This window comes from Aplysia californica, unplaced genomic scaffold (assembly GCF_000002075.1).
Source record: "Aplysia californica isolate F4 #8 unplaced genomic scaffold, AplCal3.0 scaffold00948, whole genome shotgun sequence".
NCBI lineage: Eukaryota > Metazoa > Mollusca > Gastropoda > Aplysiida > Aplysiidae > Aplysia > Aplysia californica.
The window spans coordinates 217,465-235,927 of record NW_004798218.1 but is presented as its reverse complement, the minus strand read 5'-3'; the positions used below and the strand labels follow the sequence as shown (position 1 = coordinate 235,927).

Genomic DNA, 18,463 nt, shown 5'->3' with positions numbered 1-18,463 from the left:
AGAGAGAGAGAGAGAGAGAGAGAGAGAGAGAGAGAGAGAGAGACAGAGAGAGAGACAGAGACAGAGAGAGAGAGAGAGAGACAGAGACACAGAGACAGAGAGAGAGAAAGATCTTCATATCCTTGCCTATTTTAGCTGGAACCAGTTTGAGAAAAACCTCTCATTCACTAAATGTTGGGATAAAATTCAGAGAATCATTCAACACAGATCCCAGCACATGAATCCCTCAAACATTCAGAAAAATGGTCGTGTGAACTGGGGCAACAAATGGGTGAGTTGAGGAAACAAGAGTTAGTACTCCACACACAAATACAGCACAAGAGTTAGTACTCCACACACAAATACAGCACAAGAGTTAGTACTCCACACACAAATACAGCGCCAACGGGACAAGAAGAGAGAAGAAAAAGAGAGGGTGAAGGGAGGAGAACATTGAGAAAAGACTGAGAGTACCACTGAGAAGGGACAGAGAGTACCGTGTATACCTTTCGCTTGCCACAGATTCTGGACAGACAGCCGTCGGGACAGGTGCCGCAGCAACAGGGACACGCCTCCGAGAGCTTCAGGCAGTAACCATGGCAACAACCTCCTCCGTCCACCGAACTAGAGCAGTCCGACTTGCAGGTTCCCTTGGACTGGAGGCCGACAGAGACAACCACAATACAGTCAGTGCACGGTGATCAGTTAAACAGACAGTCACAGTACAGCCACAATACAGTCACAATACAGTCACAGTACAGCCACAATACAGTCACAATACAGTCACAGTACAGTCACAATACAGTCACAGTACAATCACAATATAGTCAAAATACAGTCACAATCAGCGCACAGCGATCAGTTGGAGAGTCGAAACACCCCAAAATACAGAAATGAAGTGGAAAATTTGATCCAGAAATTTTCAGAATAAATAGAAAATAAAAATGGACATCTTTTCCTGCACCCGTTTGTCATAATATGAAAGTTTCAATACGAAATGCCTGGACATTGTTAGCCATGCCATTTCCTCTAACCTAAAATCTTCCAAATGTTCAAGAGCCTCTGTCACTAAAGCTGCACTCTGGACTTTGAATTGATCAGTGCAGGCTCGGTATCTTCCTCTAAAAGAAAGATCTTTTCTGGCTCTGGACTTTGAATTGATCAGTGCAGGCTCGGTATCTTCCTCAAAAAAGAAAGATCTTTTCTGGCTCTGGACTTTGAATTGATCAGTGCAGGCTCGGTATCTTCCTCTAAAAAGAAAGATCTTTTCTGGCTCTGGACTTTGACTTCATCAGTGCAGGCTCGGTATCTTCCTCTAAAAAGAAAGATCTTTTCTGTTGCAACTTTCTATTGCTAATTTTAGAATGACAGGACCCCAAGATGTACAACAGAAATGTTTAGACAATGATTATAAGTCAGCTATTTCCTTAAAAGTTTACGTTAGCAAAGAAAATTAATTAAATACAAGCATGTGAATAAATATACGAAGCACTCACCACCAACTTGTGTCGAATCAACAAAACAATGATGACTAAAATCACATAGCCTCCGACAGCGAGGCACACAATGGCTGCCACGGGGAAGTCATCGTCCGAGGTTTCTGATGAGGACGTCTGATTGCTAGTTCCCTGGGACAGGCGACAACAACAGACACACAACAAGACATGGGTTAATAGCAATCTATAGACCGCAATATTACACACAGAACAAGACATGGGTTAATAGCAATCTATAGACCGCAATATTACACACAGAACAAGACATGGGTTAATAGCAATCTATAGACCGCTATATTACACTCAGAACAAGACATGGGTTAATAGCAATCTATAGACCGCAATATTACACACAGAACAAGACATGGGTTAATAGCAATCTATAGACCGCAATATTACACACAGAACAAGACATGGGTTAATAGCAACCTATAGACCCCAATATTACACACAGAACAAGACATGGGTTAATAGCAATCTATAGACCGCAATATTACACACAGAACAAGACATGGGTTAATAGCAATCTATAGACCTCGATATTACACACAGAACAAGACATGGGTTAATAGCAATCTATAGACCCCGATATTACACACAGAACAAGACATGGGTTAATAGCAATCTATAGACCGCAATATTACACACAGAACAAATGCAGATCCTCCTATTTTTGCTTGGCTTTCACTCATTCCATGATTCAGATATAACAGCACAATTAATCAACCCAGCATTAACAGTGTATAGTCCTGATCCCTGGAGTTACCAAAGAATGTCTTTATTCTAAATATACAGTTTTATGTGAGGCATGTCACGGTAAATTCAGGCGCCCATCAAAATTATGAAATCAGAGAAACCAGCATTTTTTCAATCACTTGGGCAATAATTTCTATCAAATTTTTTTTTGCTCAACACCTTTTGAAAACACATTTTTGTGTGGATTTTACTGAACCATGTTGATCAAAGGCTACAAAAATGTAAACCGGCTGTTTCCAAGAACACGATACAGCTTTGGAAGTCACCAAACTTAAATTTGGATTTTCTCGCCAACTTACAGACACCACAGGCCATTTTACATCCTCCTTCAAATGCGATATATCTCCACTTTTATTGACAACAGATGAGTAATTTTTTTCTACCAAAAGCAAGGGAAATAACGGGCTTTAAGTTTATCAATAATTCTGCCCAAAAACTGACGAGTGCTTGATCCCATACGCGCGTGTATTGACAAGCAAATATACTTATTTAACTCATGCCTAATTGATATGAGGTTACTTGACAAGGTATGGATTCTGTATCCAAATTCCATTCCAAACTGAAGTCTGATAACAATTTTGATTTACTTACACTTGACATTATAATGTTGCCAGGTTTCCGCTTTCACTTTGCCAAGAAGAACATTTTGTGCTGCTGTCAAGCGTCAAGGATAGATGCATGATCTAGATATCTAGAATCTACCATTTGTGACTTGTGCTCTAAAAGACCTTTGAAGTCTCCAGCCAAGCAGAGAATATCCCAGGATCAGAAAACTGCAAAAATTGAGACATAAATTTAAGTGCATACTGACTTGAGAAAAATAAGAGACAGCATATATAATATACATATATGCAAGAATGTAATACTGTAGTAGACCTAATTATAATTAAGACTTAAGATTCATTTCAGCACAAACACACACTAGATCTAGATGATATCATTCACATTTTTTTCTTGACTTGAAGGCAGAAGTAGATTATCTAGATCTAGATCTAGAATCTAGGTCTAGATTCTAGGAGACTGTGGTTGAACTCCAGACTCCAGACTCTGGCCCAGCTGAAAAAAGCAATTCTTGCTATAAATCATAATATCATATAAACAAAGACAAAAATATAAGTTCTTTTTCCCTCAATATACAAAAATATATAAGTTATCATGAAATGTGTTTATTAAACAATTCTAGATCTAGATCTAGATCCACTGTACCCTATTTCCTTTTCTTGATGAAACAACAACAAAAACAAGTCCATTGATTCTCAGAATCTTTCAAACATGACAAGACCAAGACCGACAAATAAAAAATCTCGATCTAGATAAATCTAGCCTAACATCTGCTCTGTGATCTAAAAGCATTAGACCATTTAGACAGTAAGTGAAACTTTCAGCCTTACCGTGCATTCGAATAGACTGATGATCCGTGCACTGATTCAAACAATCTACTTGATTCTCTGCAAAAACGTTAATGAATGAAGCAAAATAATAACAGTTGCCGCCATCTTGATTGCTAGCGACGCCAAATCACGTGACTATGCTCTGTAGCATAGCCTATTGCTCTTTGGACTTGGAGAGTTCAGATCGTGACCTCTTTCTTTGGTTCCAATCCAGCAGCAACCGCCTCGAATATGATAATGGACATGGAGGTGTCTTTCTTTGTTTACAACAACAGGTTTATTGAAAGCAAGAATAACAGCAACAAACTACAACGATGATTAAAGGAAAGACGGCTTAAAGATTACCAACCCCAGTTGTACAATATTATGGTTGTCAATTGTCGCGCGAAAGAAATAGGACAGCATGGGAGACAGCTCTGTCTTTCATGGCAAATCAAAAATATATCGTCAATTGCCTCCCTTCAATAGAAAAACTGGTGATAACCGTAGATCACAGAATTCTTCGGCGCCATAGATCTACTGTTTTGTGCGCCCTTTTGTCTCTATCTCTCTATCTAGGCCTAGATCTAGTAATGATAACAATAATGGTAGTTAAATGACTGACACCTCAAGAAAAGGAACTTGTGTAACCGAGTTTAAATTTTACCAAAATCACAAATTCAAGTGACAATAGCCTATTATTATTATTAGCTAGGCCACCATTGTTTGGGTCGAGCCCCCCCCCTCATTTGGCATTCGGGTCCAAATGAACAGGGACAGATAGTTTGATAGATAGATAGATAGATGGATTAGTAGGCTCGGGTCTTTGGCTCATATTTGATGTTGGCTGCTGTACAAATAATGAAATAATGTTGGCAAAGAGGCCTGGCTTTTCTGCAGGGGAGGCTACTTTTGGTGGCCGAGGTAAACAGGAAGTGGAGTGTCTCTGAGTCAAGCAAAATAGACAGTAGACAGTATTAGTGTCTATTGTAAGAAAGTCTGATGTGTTCTTGAACATTAGCAACGACCCCAGTGATACTTATTATATTCCGCAGTTGCCCCAAGTCCCAAAATAGATACTCATGTCCGTGGACAATGTTGCGAAATAAAGAAGGGCATGGATTTTGATTGAAGTTGATCTCAAGATAGGTTGTTTGTGAAGTGTTACACATCATACGTAAAAAGCGTTACAACTTGGACTGACACGAATCATTTCAAGTTAAAGTGTTATTGTTGTTGTGCTTCAACATTTGCATCAAAACCTGCGATTAAAAAAAAAAAACGCTAGCCAACGTGACACCGATGGAACTGTTAGGGTTTAGACTTGAATTGTATCGTCAAGTTGTGTGGATTGAGTAGATCTAATTACAAATCTAGAAATCGAAAAAGTGCCAAAATCTAGAGTTATAATAGAACACTAGCCTAGGCTAGATTCTAACTTAATTTTGTGTAGGCCTGCCTAAGTGAAGATAAGAAATCAATTCGTCCAAATCCAGTGTTGAAACTGGATTCACTCTTCTCAAACTAGGAAGGTAATACAAGTTCTTCAGAGTTCAGAAGATTAAGACAGATCTAGAGTCTAGATCTAGATCTATAGGCACTGTCTAGATCTATAGCCTAGAGGCCCCATACTGTAAATTTCAGGCTATTGAGGGAAACTGTATTTTAGTTACACCGATTCTTAAATTTTTAGAAAATATTTGCTTTATAAAATAAAACAAGCCGAACTACTGGCTCTGGTTTGTAAGATATTATATAGGCCAGGGCCAGGGGGTCTAGATCTATGGAAGAGGCGCCAAACTTTTAAAGTGTACTTTTTACTACTTGATCTGACCCTCCCCAAAAACCCAAATAAGAGGCCAGTTGGGGATTTGAACCAGGATCATCCACTTCCTTACCCAGCAGGATACCATCAATGAGCTGACTAAGTACTCCAAATGAGTTGCCAGAAATAAATGACACCCACAAAATGAATCTTGTCTTTCCTTTCTGTCTATCTATTGTCTAGTTCCATCATCACAGACCACTAAACCTCACATCTTTCCTTCTCTGCCGTAAATCTGTTGTCTAGTATCCCTAGTACAGACCACTTAATGATATTATAACGTCTTTCCTTCTGTCTTCATCTGTCATCTAGGTACACGTCTTTCCTTCTGTCTTCATCTGTCGTCTAGGTATAACGTCTTTCCTTCTGCCTTCACCTGTCTTCTAGAGGTATAATGTCTTTCCTTCTGTCTTCATCTGTCATCTAGGTATAACGTCTTTCCTTATTCTGTCTTCACCTGCCGTCCAGGCCCTCTGGCACCGACCATCGACGTCGCCATGTACCAGAGCTACGGTCGTGGCAGCGGCTACGCTGGCTCAGGGAGCCTCTTCGACGCCAGCCCCACCAACCACTACGCCATGCCCAGCGGCCAGTCCCTCAGCCACTCACACCACGGGCTGTCCTCGGCCTACTCCGCGTCTGCTGCCTCCTCTTCCCGGTCCGGAGGGATGTCGTCGTCGTCCAGTTCTTCAGCGCTGTCCGCTCAGAGTGAGTCGTCCGCCCTGTCCCTGCTGCAGCATCTCGACAAGAACGAGCTGCAACATCTGCTGGAGAATGACTCGAAGCTACAGGACCTGGTCGATGACCTTCCCCAGGTGAGTGTCGTCTGATGGTCGTACAGTTACACACAAAGATATTGTTTAGTTGTAGTTTACGGGATAATGATTATAACGCTGGGGAGAAGTGATGGGAGGACTTGGGGACCTGAACCATCGATTATCGGTATTTTACCCTATCCGTACGTCGTGTTTTACTATCATATCCATACGACGTGGGGAACTCTGGGCCACCACTTTCCAAAGAGGAAATTTACTTACTTGTTTTTAATGCGATCCGTACGCTTTGCATAGCGGTCTATCAAAATGATTTTTAGAGAAATACTGAAAGTTTCAAAGAGATCTTCGTACTAGAAGTATTCTAAAATGTGGAAGAATACAACCCTGGGGGTACAAAATGACCCTGGGGCGTTCGGATAGGGTTAAAGAGATTGGAGAATTACTTTTACTCTATCAGTATCACCATTTTGAGTAGTATCATTTTGATAGCTCTAAAACAAAGCTTTGCCTTAGTTTGCACCACTACATCTAAAGAAATGGCTCCAGCCTTTTATATTTTGGCTACTTTGTCATGGTAAAAAAAATGAAACATGAGCATGGAGGAAAATCAGTTTCCAAAGAAATGTTTTGACTCAGTCCTGATGTTGTGGCGTCGGTGGTCTAGTGGTTAGGCTACCGGACTCGTAATCGTGAGGTTGTGGGTTTGTGGGTTCGAGCCGGGGGCCCGACATTGTGTCCTTGAGAAAGGCACTTTACACGAATTGTCCTCACTTCACCCAGGTGGGAATGGGTACCCTGCTATAATAGACAGTGAAAGCTCCTGTCAGTTTATTAGTGTTTGGGCGCTTAACCAGCTGCTTGCACTGTATGCTTCCCGGGAAGCTGAGAATGTTTCTGAGTGTTCTATGGTCTGCTGGGGGTAATAGTAATAGTGTATAGTGTATAGAGCTTGCTGTAGAGCGGGGACATGTGCTGTATAAATGTTATTTATTATTATTATTATTTATTGTTATGATTATAATGACTATTTTTATTATTATTATTATTATTATTAATTGTTATTGTTCTTATTACTAATTATATTATTTATTTTTTATTATGATTATTAAAGATAATAATATTATTATATCTATAAAATTATTATTACTATTATTTATTATTATTATTATTTATTATTATTATTATTTTTATTATTATTAATATTATTTATAATTGTTGTGTGATCAGGTTAAGAGCATGCAGGTGGAACACGACAACCTGATCGCCACCAACAAAAGCCTGGCCGAGTACAACCTGTCGCTACAGCCTCGCATCGAGGACCTGAAGCAGTACGTGGCTGGGGAGTACGAGAAGGTCAACGCGCTCAAGACAGACCTGGCTTCACACAAAGCAACTCTAGGTACGGTCATCCTAGTGATAGTTTTCTCTTGGGTCATCCTAGTGATAGTTTTCTCAAGGGTCATCCTAGTGATAGTTTTCTCTACGGTCATCCTAGTGATAGTTTTCTGTAATGCCATCCTAGTGATAGTTTTCTCTTGTGTCATCCTAGTGAAAGTTTTCTCTAATGTCATCCTAGTGATAGTTTTCTCTTGTGTCATCCTAGTGATAGTTTTCTCTAATGCCATCCTAGTGATAGTTTTCTCTAATGTCATCCTAGTGATAGTTTTTTCTAGTGTCATCCTAGTGATAGTTTTCTATAATGTCATCCTAGTAATAGTTTTCTCTAATGTTATCCTAGTGATAGTTTTCTCTAATGTCATCCTAGTGATAGTTTTCTCTTGTGTCATCCTAGTGATAGTTTTCTCTAATGTCATCCTAGTGATAGTTTTTTCTAGGGTCATGCTAGCGATAGTTTTTTCTAGTGCCATCCTAGTGATAGTTTTCTCTAATGTCATCCTAGTGATAGTTTTCTCTAATGTCATCCTAGTGATAGTTTTCTCTTGTGTCATCCTAGTGATAGTTTTCTCTAATGTCATCCTAGTGATAGTTTTTTCTAGGGTCATGCTAGCGATAGTTTTTTCTAGTGCCATCCTAGTGATAGTTTTCTCTAATGTCATCCTAGTGATAGTTTTTTATAGGGTCATGCTAGCGATAATTTTTTCTAGTGCCATCCTAGTGATAGTTTTCTTTAAATCACACAAGGGTCATCTGGTCAACGCCAGAGTAGAGCAAGCTTTGTAAACGTGTAGGTGTGTGTCGGAGCCTGTGTTGAAGAACTGTCCTGATAGGTAGCCCCCCCCCACTAACTTCATCAGTCCCATCCCATCATGGACAGTTGTTACAATCTAACCTTATCTCTGAGGGGGCTCTCGTGGCCTAGAGCTTAAGGTGTTCGTCTCTCATTCAATAGGTCTCGGGTTGGAATCCGGAATGCTATGGAAAATTTTCTTGTCCAAAATTTTTTCTTTTCACCTCCTTTCCTGCTCTCTAGCAATGTTCTGTCGTCTGGCCCTCTAGCAATGTTCTGTCGTCTGGCCCTCTAGCAATGTTCTGTCGTCTGGCCCTCTAGCAATGTTCTGTCGTCTGGCTGTCTAGCAATGTTCTGTTGTCTGGCTGTCTAGCAATGTTCTGTCGTCTGGCCCTCTAGCAATGTTCTGTCGTCTGGCTGTCTAGCAATGTTCTGTCGTCTGGCTCTCTAGCAATGTTCTGTCGTCTGGCCCTCTAGCAACGTTCTGTCGTCTGGCCCTCTAGCAATGTTCTGTCATCTGGCTCTCTAGCAATGTTCTGTGGTCTGCTTTCATCCCCACTTTATACCCCCACCCCGTCACCTCCTCTTCCCTCTCCTCTGGGCTCCGAACTCTTTCTGCAGAAATTTAAAAAATCCATTTAATAATAGATAACATTGGTATAGCGCAAATCCCCGCTCAACAACAAGCTCTATGCGCTTCACAATCTATACTATTACCCCAGCAGACCTGAGAGCATTCTAAAACAACCTCAACTTCCTGGGAAGCATACAGTGCAAGCAGCCATTTATAGACGCTAAAACACTAACATACTGACAAATAAAATAAACAGTGCATGCTTTCAGCTCTTTGCAGCTATATTTGTATATATATTATTTTCCAATGTTGTCCTCTCCCTTCCCTCGGACAGATACGTACGTGGGTCGCCAGTCTTTGGACACCCTCCACGCCCTGCTGCAGACGGAGACGGCAAAGTCGGAGGAAGAATCCGAGGTGATTGATTGACACACTTGGTGGTTTTGGTACTTTTTGGCTCTTTAAGAGAAATATTTTGTAATTGTTGGGCATCTGAGTTATCCTGAACTGTAGTTTTTAACCCTATCTGTACGCCTTGTGGTCGTTTTGTACCCCCGGGGTTGTATTCTTCACATTTTAGAATACTTCTAGCACAAACTGTAACCCAGTGTTAGGAGAGGTAAACAGGTTAACTGCCTGTCGGGATGAAATGCCAATGTGCCGAGCGGTTATCTCATAATATGGTCACTTTTAAGCACAAGGGGGTTCTCCCGAAAAATGCTGTTCTTTAAAAAAACATGGAGAGCTTTCTCTATAACCAAACAAATATACACACCAATAAAACCAAACGTCTCCTATAGGTAGGGCAATTGCCACTTTTGGTGTAGGTCTAGATTTCTGGAAACCCCCGAAATCTGGGTTAGCCAGCTTGTCCTGAAAAGCGAGCATATTTATCTGATATTTCCCCCCACTTGTGTGTTCCAGGAGCTGGCCGACAAGTTCTGCAGCAAAGACGTGGACGCTGAGGACTTCATGACTGAGTACTTGCCCAAGCGCACCGTGGCGCACCTACGCCGCATCAAGAGCGAACGTCTCGCAGAGTTGATACGAAACACCGGCCCCGGTGGGGCGTCGCCCGGGTACGGGGCGTCTCGCGGCGCTGGTGCGGGCAGTGGGGGCGGCAACAACAGCTGGGGTATGTCCTCCTCCGTGCACGGACACCACCAGGCCCCGTACCCTGACGCTGGCGGCCCGGGGGGCGCGGTACCTCCCTACCCCACGTCTGGTTTTGGCATGCCGCAGCCCAACATGTACTCGGGCCACTGATGTGTGGGTGTAGACCCCCCCCTCTTCCTCAATACACATTTACTCAAGCCACTGATGTGTGGGTGTAGACATCCCCCCCTTCCTCAATACACATGCGATGAAGACTACAGGGGAAAAACAACGGTTGTGACAAACTGAAATTGGCGAGGATACCAATTTTGAACGCTTGTTGACTAATAACTGTATTTCTGTTCAACTGTTGGTTGATTATTGTTGGTAGATTTCCCATTCAACAACACTGAACAATAAACCACCAGTCAAACAAATAGGAAGTTATGAGTCCAGAAGATTTTACAATTGGCACCCTCACAATTTCCAGTTTGTGACGGCCGTCGTTTTTCCTTGTGCTCTTCACATGTTGTGTCGTGGCCTGTGTGATGCAAAGACTTTTCCCCCGGGCGGGGGAGGGGGAGGTGTTGCCTTTCCTGAAAGTTTCCAAGTCTCTGACATTTCGGGAAAATGGAAAGCGGAGAGACACGGAATTTCGCAGACTTTTTCTTTCTTGTGTGATAGTTCTAATTTCTGTCCTGTTTTATTTGTACGTGTCAGGGCTGCGTTTTGTTTGTTGACGCGTGAGTTGGTTCAGGAAGTTGTACTTTGTTTTGGTGGCGCCCAGAAGTCCTGGCCGGTCACTATTTCCTTCCCCGTGATGTTGGATTTGTTTTCCCTCCCCTTGCAAGATGACCACTGGTTAAGATGACCACTGGTTAAGATGACCACTGGTTAAGATGACCACTGGTTAAGATGACCACTGGTTAAGATGACCACTGGTTAAGATGACCACTTTGTACTTCACATTACTCGGCAGAATGTTCGTTTGTTTCGGCAGGCACTTAATACCAAACTACCTGGGGTTTTTTAAGGTTTTTTTATGCGCTCTTAACACTATCCCCCCACACAGACACAGCGCGCAGAGCACGCAACACTTCTCCCCACGGACCAGGATACAGATGTGGTACAGGCTATATCACACCGACGTCGATACAGATGTGGTACACGCGATATCACACCTATACAGATGTGGTACAGGCTATATCACACCTATACAGATGTGGTACACGCTATATCACACCGATACAGATGTGGTACAGGCTATATCACACCGATACAGATGTGGTACACGCGATATCACACCGGCACCGATCGGCGGCCCGTGGGGGCAAAGTGTTAAGTGGTGACAACTGGCAGAGAACTGACCGTGTTTCGTACTTGTGTCTCCAAGGAACGTGTGTGTGTTGCCTCGTGGACTCTATAAAGTTTTCACTCAATTTGTTGTCATTACTTTGCTCATTCATTTACTGTAGTTTTCCAGAAAATGTGTGTAAGAAAACCATTGTGTAATAGTGATGGTGGTATGGTGGTGAATGCATCCACCAGGAATGTATGAATCAAGCATGGCTTTAGTTTTTACCTGCTCTACCAGCAACTATTACCGAATGGCATCATGCAGAAGAGTTAACGCTCAGATGCTACTGGATCGCTAACAACAACAACAACCTGCCCTACTTTCTTTTCGGTGTCAGTTGTGAATGTGTCTGGAGTGTTCAGTTTGTGGATCCTTGAAGTACTGGCCGGCTAGGTTTTCCTCGGCTCTGCCCAATGATTTTGTACATACGTTTGTTACTTTATGGTAGAAGCTTTTGTTGTGAAAGTCTGCTGGCCGTCGTTGTATTGTCCAGCTATGTGTAGAAAGTCTGATGGGTGGGTGGTTGGCGGGTGCTCTGGTGGGGTTTACTCCCTCTTTCCTATTTAACATCTATCGTCGTTATCTCCCCTCCTTCTTTTTTGTATTTGTTACTCTCATGTAACAACCTCTAATCTTTGGCACTTATGTGACCTTATTGTGTTGCACGTGCCGTAAAACTCTCACAAAAACACACAAAAAAAGTGGTTGTATTGTCCAGTTACACGTGGAATGTCTCCTGAGCTGAAACACCGAGTGAGGCACAAATTACAGAGGAGGTGGTCGTGGTCGGAACTTGTAACATGTTTGGTGCCATCAGAAAACCCGTAACACTTATAAATACTCCTGGACGACTTTGTCCGACTCTGTTTAATAATGTACTGCCTTTCCTGAGCGATTGATTTCCTTTCTTGTTTGTGTGGTTTGTGTTTATTTAGTAAGAATCAGATACTCGGTAGTTTTAAACGGGGAAAATGATGAGAGACAGAAGATCACCGTTCAAGTTTTATGGACATAGTCAAGATCACCGTTCAAGTTTTGCTGACGTCGTCGTGTGGCCCCTCGTGTGACATCGGCAGCTGACACGACCTCTCCGGGCGTCCAGGACCTGGGTCAGTTTCTCCAGCTGTTCCCACACGTCCCGCCCCACACACGCCCTGCACCGCATGTTCTCCCAGTTTTCATGTTACCTTTTTTCTTCCTTTGAAATGACATTTGAACGTTTTTCTCCGACCGTTTATGAGAATGAGCTTTAGAAAAATCTCCTCATATCTGATCTCTATGGCCTTGTGTCCGTCTGTGCGGTCGACTTTGTGTATGTCTCAGACGGTAGTTCAACGATATACGGAATGTTTTCTCGCTCAAAAAGGGAAATTTTTGTTGGGAAAAGATTTTGTGCCAGTGGGTGTCAGCCTTTGGAAAGGGGTGTTGGTTTTCCTGTGGAAATGTTTCGTTCCGCGCCTGTGTGGACTGAAGTCAGCGTGGCAATAGTTGACCTTTCTCTGTGGTCCCGAGTATTGTTTACAACAGCATGTGGGGGGTTGGCGGGTGCTGTGCTGTGGTTTGCTCCTTCTTTCCTTTAAAAAATCTATCTTCTCTATCTCCCCTCCTTCTTTTTTGTGTTTGTTGCTCTCTTGTAACACCTTTAATCTTCGGCACTTATATGGCCTTATTGTGTTGCAAGTGCCGTAAAACTCTTACTAAAACTAACTATACATTGTCTGTTCAGTCTGTGAGGTACAGGCTAACTTTACGAAGCGTTGTTTCTTTCCAGCAGCATGGGTGTAAACCTCACCAGTAAAAAACATCCTCTAATTGTTCGCTTTTTTAAGCACAAGGGGGCTATCCCGAAACATGCTGTTTTGAGAAAATCAAAGGTAAAGTTTTTGCCCCTTGTTCAGTTTCTTTAAAAGACAAGGAGAGTTTTCTCTATATAACCAAACAAATATACACACCAATGAAACCAAACTTCTCCTATAGGTAGGACAATGCCCACTTTTGGTGTAGGTCAAGATTTCTGGAAACCCTTGAAATGTGGGATAGCCCGCTTGTCCTTAAAGCCTTAAAAGCGACCAATTATGAAATAAGAATGAACTGCCATGGACTTACAATACTTTTGGACTCATAGATAGACTTCACACTTCTACATGTATTAATATTAGGTTGTTGAATTATCTAACTAATGCAGTATTTGTGGGAATGTGTCCATAGGTTCATGCTCCTGTATGTGTTGGCCTGAGTGTTGGTGTGTGTGTGTTTTCATGAAAGCATGCAAAGTGTGTGTGTGTGTGTGTGCGCGTGTGCATGTGTGTGTGTGTTTGTGTGTGTGTGTGTGTGTGTGTGTGTGTGTGCATGCGCACATAAGGGAGAGAGAAGAAAAGAAAGAATGGGTAAGAGAGATAGAAAGGAGAGAGAGACCATATTTAGACATCATTCTTTCTCGCTACAGAGGAATAGTTGCTGTAATTTGTTCCTGTAACATTTGTGTAATTTGTTCCTGTAATATTTGTGTAATTTGTTCCTGTAACATTTGTGTAATTTGTTCCTGTAACATTTGTGTAATTTGTTCCTGTAACATTTGTGTAATTTGTTCCTGTAACATTTTCTGTAAAGTGCAATGGACTGTCAGGGTGAAAATGTCTTGTTAAACGCCGTCTGTTGTTAATATTATTATAATTGTTATTAGTATCGTCATTATAATCATTATTACGATATATTACTACCCAGATGGTCGGTCACTAACCAGTGTGGCAAAACCCAGGCGACTTCTTGGACCCAAAGACATCATTGTCGTAGCTTGTTCAAGGCGCTCGTTGATCATCATATCTTCTGTTCAAACAGCCATAGCATCGTACCAGTAGCTGAATATCTATTTTTTATATTTCACACCTCACACATTCAAATTTTTTAACCTAAAGATGAACTGAGAAAGTTGAGAAACCACAAGAAAATTGTATATTTAATGAGGAGACACAGTTTACCTATGGGGGCTCTCGTGGCCTAGAGGTTACGGTGTTTGCCTGTCATTCAAAGGTCCCGGGTTCGGGTCCGGGTAGCGACGGAAAAATTTTCTTCTCTAAAATTGTCTTCTTTCACCTCGTTCCCTGCTCTCTAGCAATGTTCGGTTGTCTGCTTTCGTCTCCACTTTCTGCCCCCACCCCCTCACCTCCTTTGTCCCCTCTTCTGGGCTCCTGACTCTTTCTGCAGCCTTTCTACTGCTACTCCTTGGCTGTTTCTTACTGCTGTCTTTCAGACACACCCCTGATCTTCTGGTATGAAAGATCTACACCTAGCCTTCTCGGACAAGGTAAAACAATCTCGGAGGTCCGGTGTGCAAGATTGCGCACGTTAAAGATCCCTTGGTGGTCTAAAATCGATAAGAGTAGGCTTCGGCCGTCACCCAGGCAAAATTCAAAATTTCCTACAAACTGAAAATGTTTGGTGTGTCCCGCACGCTCATATGACCTTATGCGTCGTAAAACAGTTACCAATAAAAATATAAAAAAAAGAAAACGCATCCAAATATAGAAACATAAAGATCTACAGAGAAAGTTGAGAAAGCACAAGAAAGTTGTCTGTTTAACGAGGAGACACAGTTGACCGTGCTTGGTAAGGACTTCTGTGTTTTGTCTGACTCTGATGTGAGCAAGAACTGGTTCACCCCACGGTCTCCACGGAGCGGAGGCACGTTGAAAGGGGGCTCTTTGCTTGGTCTTTCTTCTGTCTTTCGTTGCTATAAAACTTCTCACCATTCAGTGGTTGAAACATCATAAGTGCTACATTGATGACCATGGTGCACAAATGTCATTTTGTAATACAAGTGGGATTGTTTTTTCTCGTGCAAAGTTTCTGTAGAGATTTCCTTTCCTCTTTGTCTCATTGTAGTAAAATACAATGTCATATGTACGCATACTATGCACAGTTTCATACATACCTACTGTAGACTGATACATTCATACATACATACATACACATACATACTAAACATAGATTCATACATACCTACTGTAGACTGATACGTTCATACATACATACACATACATACTAAACATAGATTCATACCTACCTACTGTAGAATGATACATTCATACATACATACATACACATACATACTAAACATAGATTCATACATACCTACTGTAGACTGATACGTTCATACATACATACACATACATACTAAACATAGATTCATACCTACCTACTGTAGAATGATACATTCATACATACATACATACACATACATACTAACCACAGTTTCTTACATACATACACATGCATACTAAACATAGATTCATACCTACCTACTGTAGACTGATACATTCATACATACATACACATACATACTAAACATAGATTCATACCTACCTACTGTAGAATGATACGTTCATACATACATACACATACATACTAAACATAGATTCATACCTACCTACTGTAGAATGATACATTCATACATACATACATACACATACATACTAAACATAGATTCATACATACCTACTGTAGACTGATACATTCACACATACATACTGTAGACTGATACATTCACACATACATACATACTGTAGACTGATACATTCACACATACATACATACTGTAGACTGATACATTCACACATACATACATACTGTAGACTGATACATTCACACATACATACATACTGTAGACTGATACATTCACACATATATACATACATACTGTAGACTGATACATTCACACATACATACATACTGTAGACTGATACATTCACACACACATACATACTGTAGACTGATACATTCACACACACATACATACTGTAGACTGATACATTCACACACACATACATACTGTAGACTGATACATTCACACACACATACATACTGTAGACTGATACATTCACACACACATACATACTGTAGACTGATACATTCACACACACATACATACTGTAGACTGATACATTCACACACACATACATACTGTAGACTGATACATTCACACACACATACATACTGTAGACTGATACATTCACACATACATACATACTGTAGACTGATACATTCACACATACATACATACTGTAGACTGATACATTCACACACACATACATACTGTAGACTGATACATTCACACACACATACATACTGTAGACTGATACATTCACACATACATACATACTGTAGACTGATACATTCACACATACATACATACTGTAGACTGATACATTCACACATACATACATACTGTAGACTGATACATTCACACACACATACATACATATATACATGTACTAACCACAGATTCCTACATAGGCTACCCAGTGTATGTGTTTTGAAATTTAAAGGAGTGTAAATGTTTGAAAGACAAGGCTTTCCAAACCGTAACTCCTTTCAGCAGATTGAGGGTTACAGTTCTGGAATTTTCTGATTCTGGTAAACCTGTTGTAGGATTGGAGCTGTGTCTTGCTGCAGTTCCTGCACAGTTCTGTTCTTGTTGTTGGAAAGGCCCAACTACGATAGTTTCTAACTTGTTTCATTTCCACATCAATTTCAATAAAAAAGAATGAAGTAGCGATTCATAGTTGAAGAATATTGTGAGGATGTGGTGTGGCTTCTGCGGAAACAGTCTGTCATGAACATTTTCCTCCTGTGTTGTGGAAGCAATTTTGTGACAGTTGTCAGGCTTAAAAGAAAACCTTCCATGAAATTTTGCTTAGTCTGAGCGTGATGTCTGCCCCATCAACTTCTCTCTCGTCGTTCATCCTGCCTCCTACCTGTACTTGATGGGTGGTTGGCGGGTGCTCTGGTGTGGTTTGCTTCTTCTAAGTTCTTCTTACCTATTAAACATCTATCGTCCTTATCTCTCCTTCTTTTATTTAATGTTTGTTACTCTCTTGTAACACCTCCAATCTTCTGGCGCTCATATGACCTTATGCAGTTGCGAGCGCCGTAAAACCTGTACTACAACAAAACAAAAAAGAAACTATGTGTACTTACCAGTGTCCTTGCACCGTTTGTGTCATGTGACCGTGGCTGTCCTAGTCCTGCCGTGTCATCGGCTGACGTGATGCAAAGATTGTTCGTCTCACTTTGTGTGCTGCTCAATCGTAAATGTAGGAGGTTGCTGGGAACTGATGATCATTTACAGTGGAGTCGCTTACTCCGGAAATCTGGGAGATCGCTGGTTCAGAGAGGTTGCTCAAATAGTGAAGAAAGAAATCAGCAGTAAAGCAAAAGATAGAAAATCCCTGGATTTTTTGTCATATAGGGAGGGGAAAAATGAGCAGTCAAGTGACCAGTCCAGTGGCCTGCCATAGGAGATAGTTTCAGATTTGTTTTTCTTTTGTGTATTTGTTTATCGTTGTACACAGAACTTTACAGTTTGAAAATGACGTTATGTTTAGCTCAGAGTTTCAGCTGTGCCTGAGACATCCGGTAAAGAAATTTTCCAACATCCTCATGTGTATGTCCTTTTATTCCGTTCTCAGAAGCTCCACCTCTTATGTCTTATAGTCAAGTGGCTAGCACTCTGGCAATGTGTTCTGGAAGACCGGAGTTGTGTTGTCTGTCAGTTCTGGAAGATATGAGTTTGATTGTCGGTCAGACACGTTCATCTGTGACTGGACAAAGACAGCCCGTTGTTTCCTCTGAGATGATCACGCAGTACCGTGTGGAAAAAATATATACGACAATAACCCATCTTCCTTTCTTGTCATCATTACCTTTTTGTTTCTCAATTTTGTATTCTGAGATGTTTATGGTTATCCATCTGCACTTATGGTTAGTATAACGCATGAGTCCACAAGAGACCTTCTCAAACACTGTCATGTGGCACGTTTGACAGATCACCTGGAAGTTGAGACGTCACATTGTTACACCTTCAGTGTTCTTATCCGGGGCATGGCAAACACGTCTTTGAGTGTCTGGTGTTGGGTGGGCGGTGGGTGCTCTGGTGTGGTCTGCTCCTTCTTTCCTATCAAACATCTATTATCCAAAACCTGAAGTGTAACGCACATGCACCCGTTCTCACACACACACACACACACACACACACACACACACACACAC

The 18,463-nt window shown here is 41.5% G+C and overlaps 2 protein-coding genes across 4 annotated transcripts in view; one reads left to right on the top strand and one right to left on the bottom strand.

Annotated features, from left to right (window-relative positions):
- LOC101860288 (scavenger receptor class F member 1) overlaps positions 1-3,725 on the bottom strand; it is a gene marked incomplete in the record, with an annotated part of 19,173 nt that extends 15,448 nt beyond the window's left edge. The window contains 4 exon segments of the mRNA XM_005110805.3: positions 486-635; positions 1,476-1,607; positions 2,823-3,004; positions 3,623-3,725. Of these exon segments, the coding sequence (XP_005110862.2) occupies positions 486-635; positions 1,476-1,607; positions 2,823-2,831 (291 nt within the window).
- Positions 3,726-4,457: 732 nt separating this feature from the next.
- LOC101859445 (vacuolar protein sorting-associated protein 37B) lies at positions 4,458-11,498 on the top strand. Of its 3 annotated transcripts, none has more exons than XM_005110804.3 (5): positions 4,458-4,590; positions 5,895-6,241; positions 7,430-7,601; positions 9,299-9,381; positions 9,889-11,498. In XM_005110804.3, the coding sequence occupies exons 2-5, from the start codon at positions 5,924-5,926 to the stop codon at positions 10,228-10,230; spliced, it is 915 nt and encodes a 304-aa protein (XP_005110861.1). In that variant the 5' UTR covers positions 4,458-4,590; positions 5,895-5,923; the 3' UTR covers positions 10,231-11,498. The 3 variants fall into 3 exon arrangements, with proteins under 3 accessions (XP_005110861.1, XP_005110859.1, XP_005110858.1); XM_005110802.3 differs by having other exon boundaries at positions 4,458-5,133; positions 5,854-6,241; XM_005110801.3 differs by having other exon boundaries at positions 4,512-5,133.
- Positions 11,499-18,463: the final 6,965 nt, after the last annotated feature.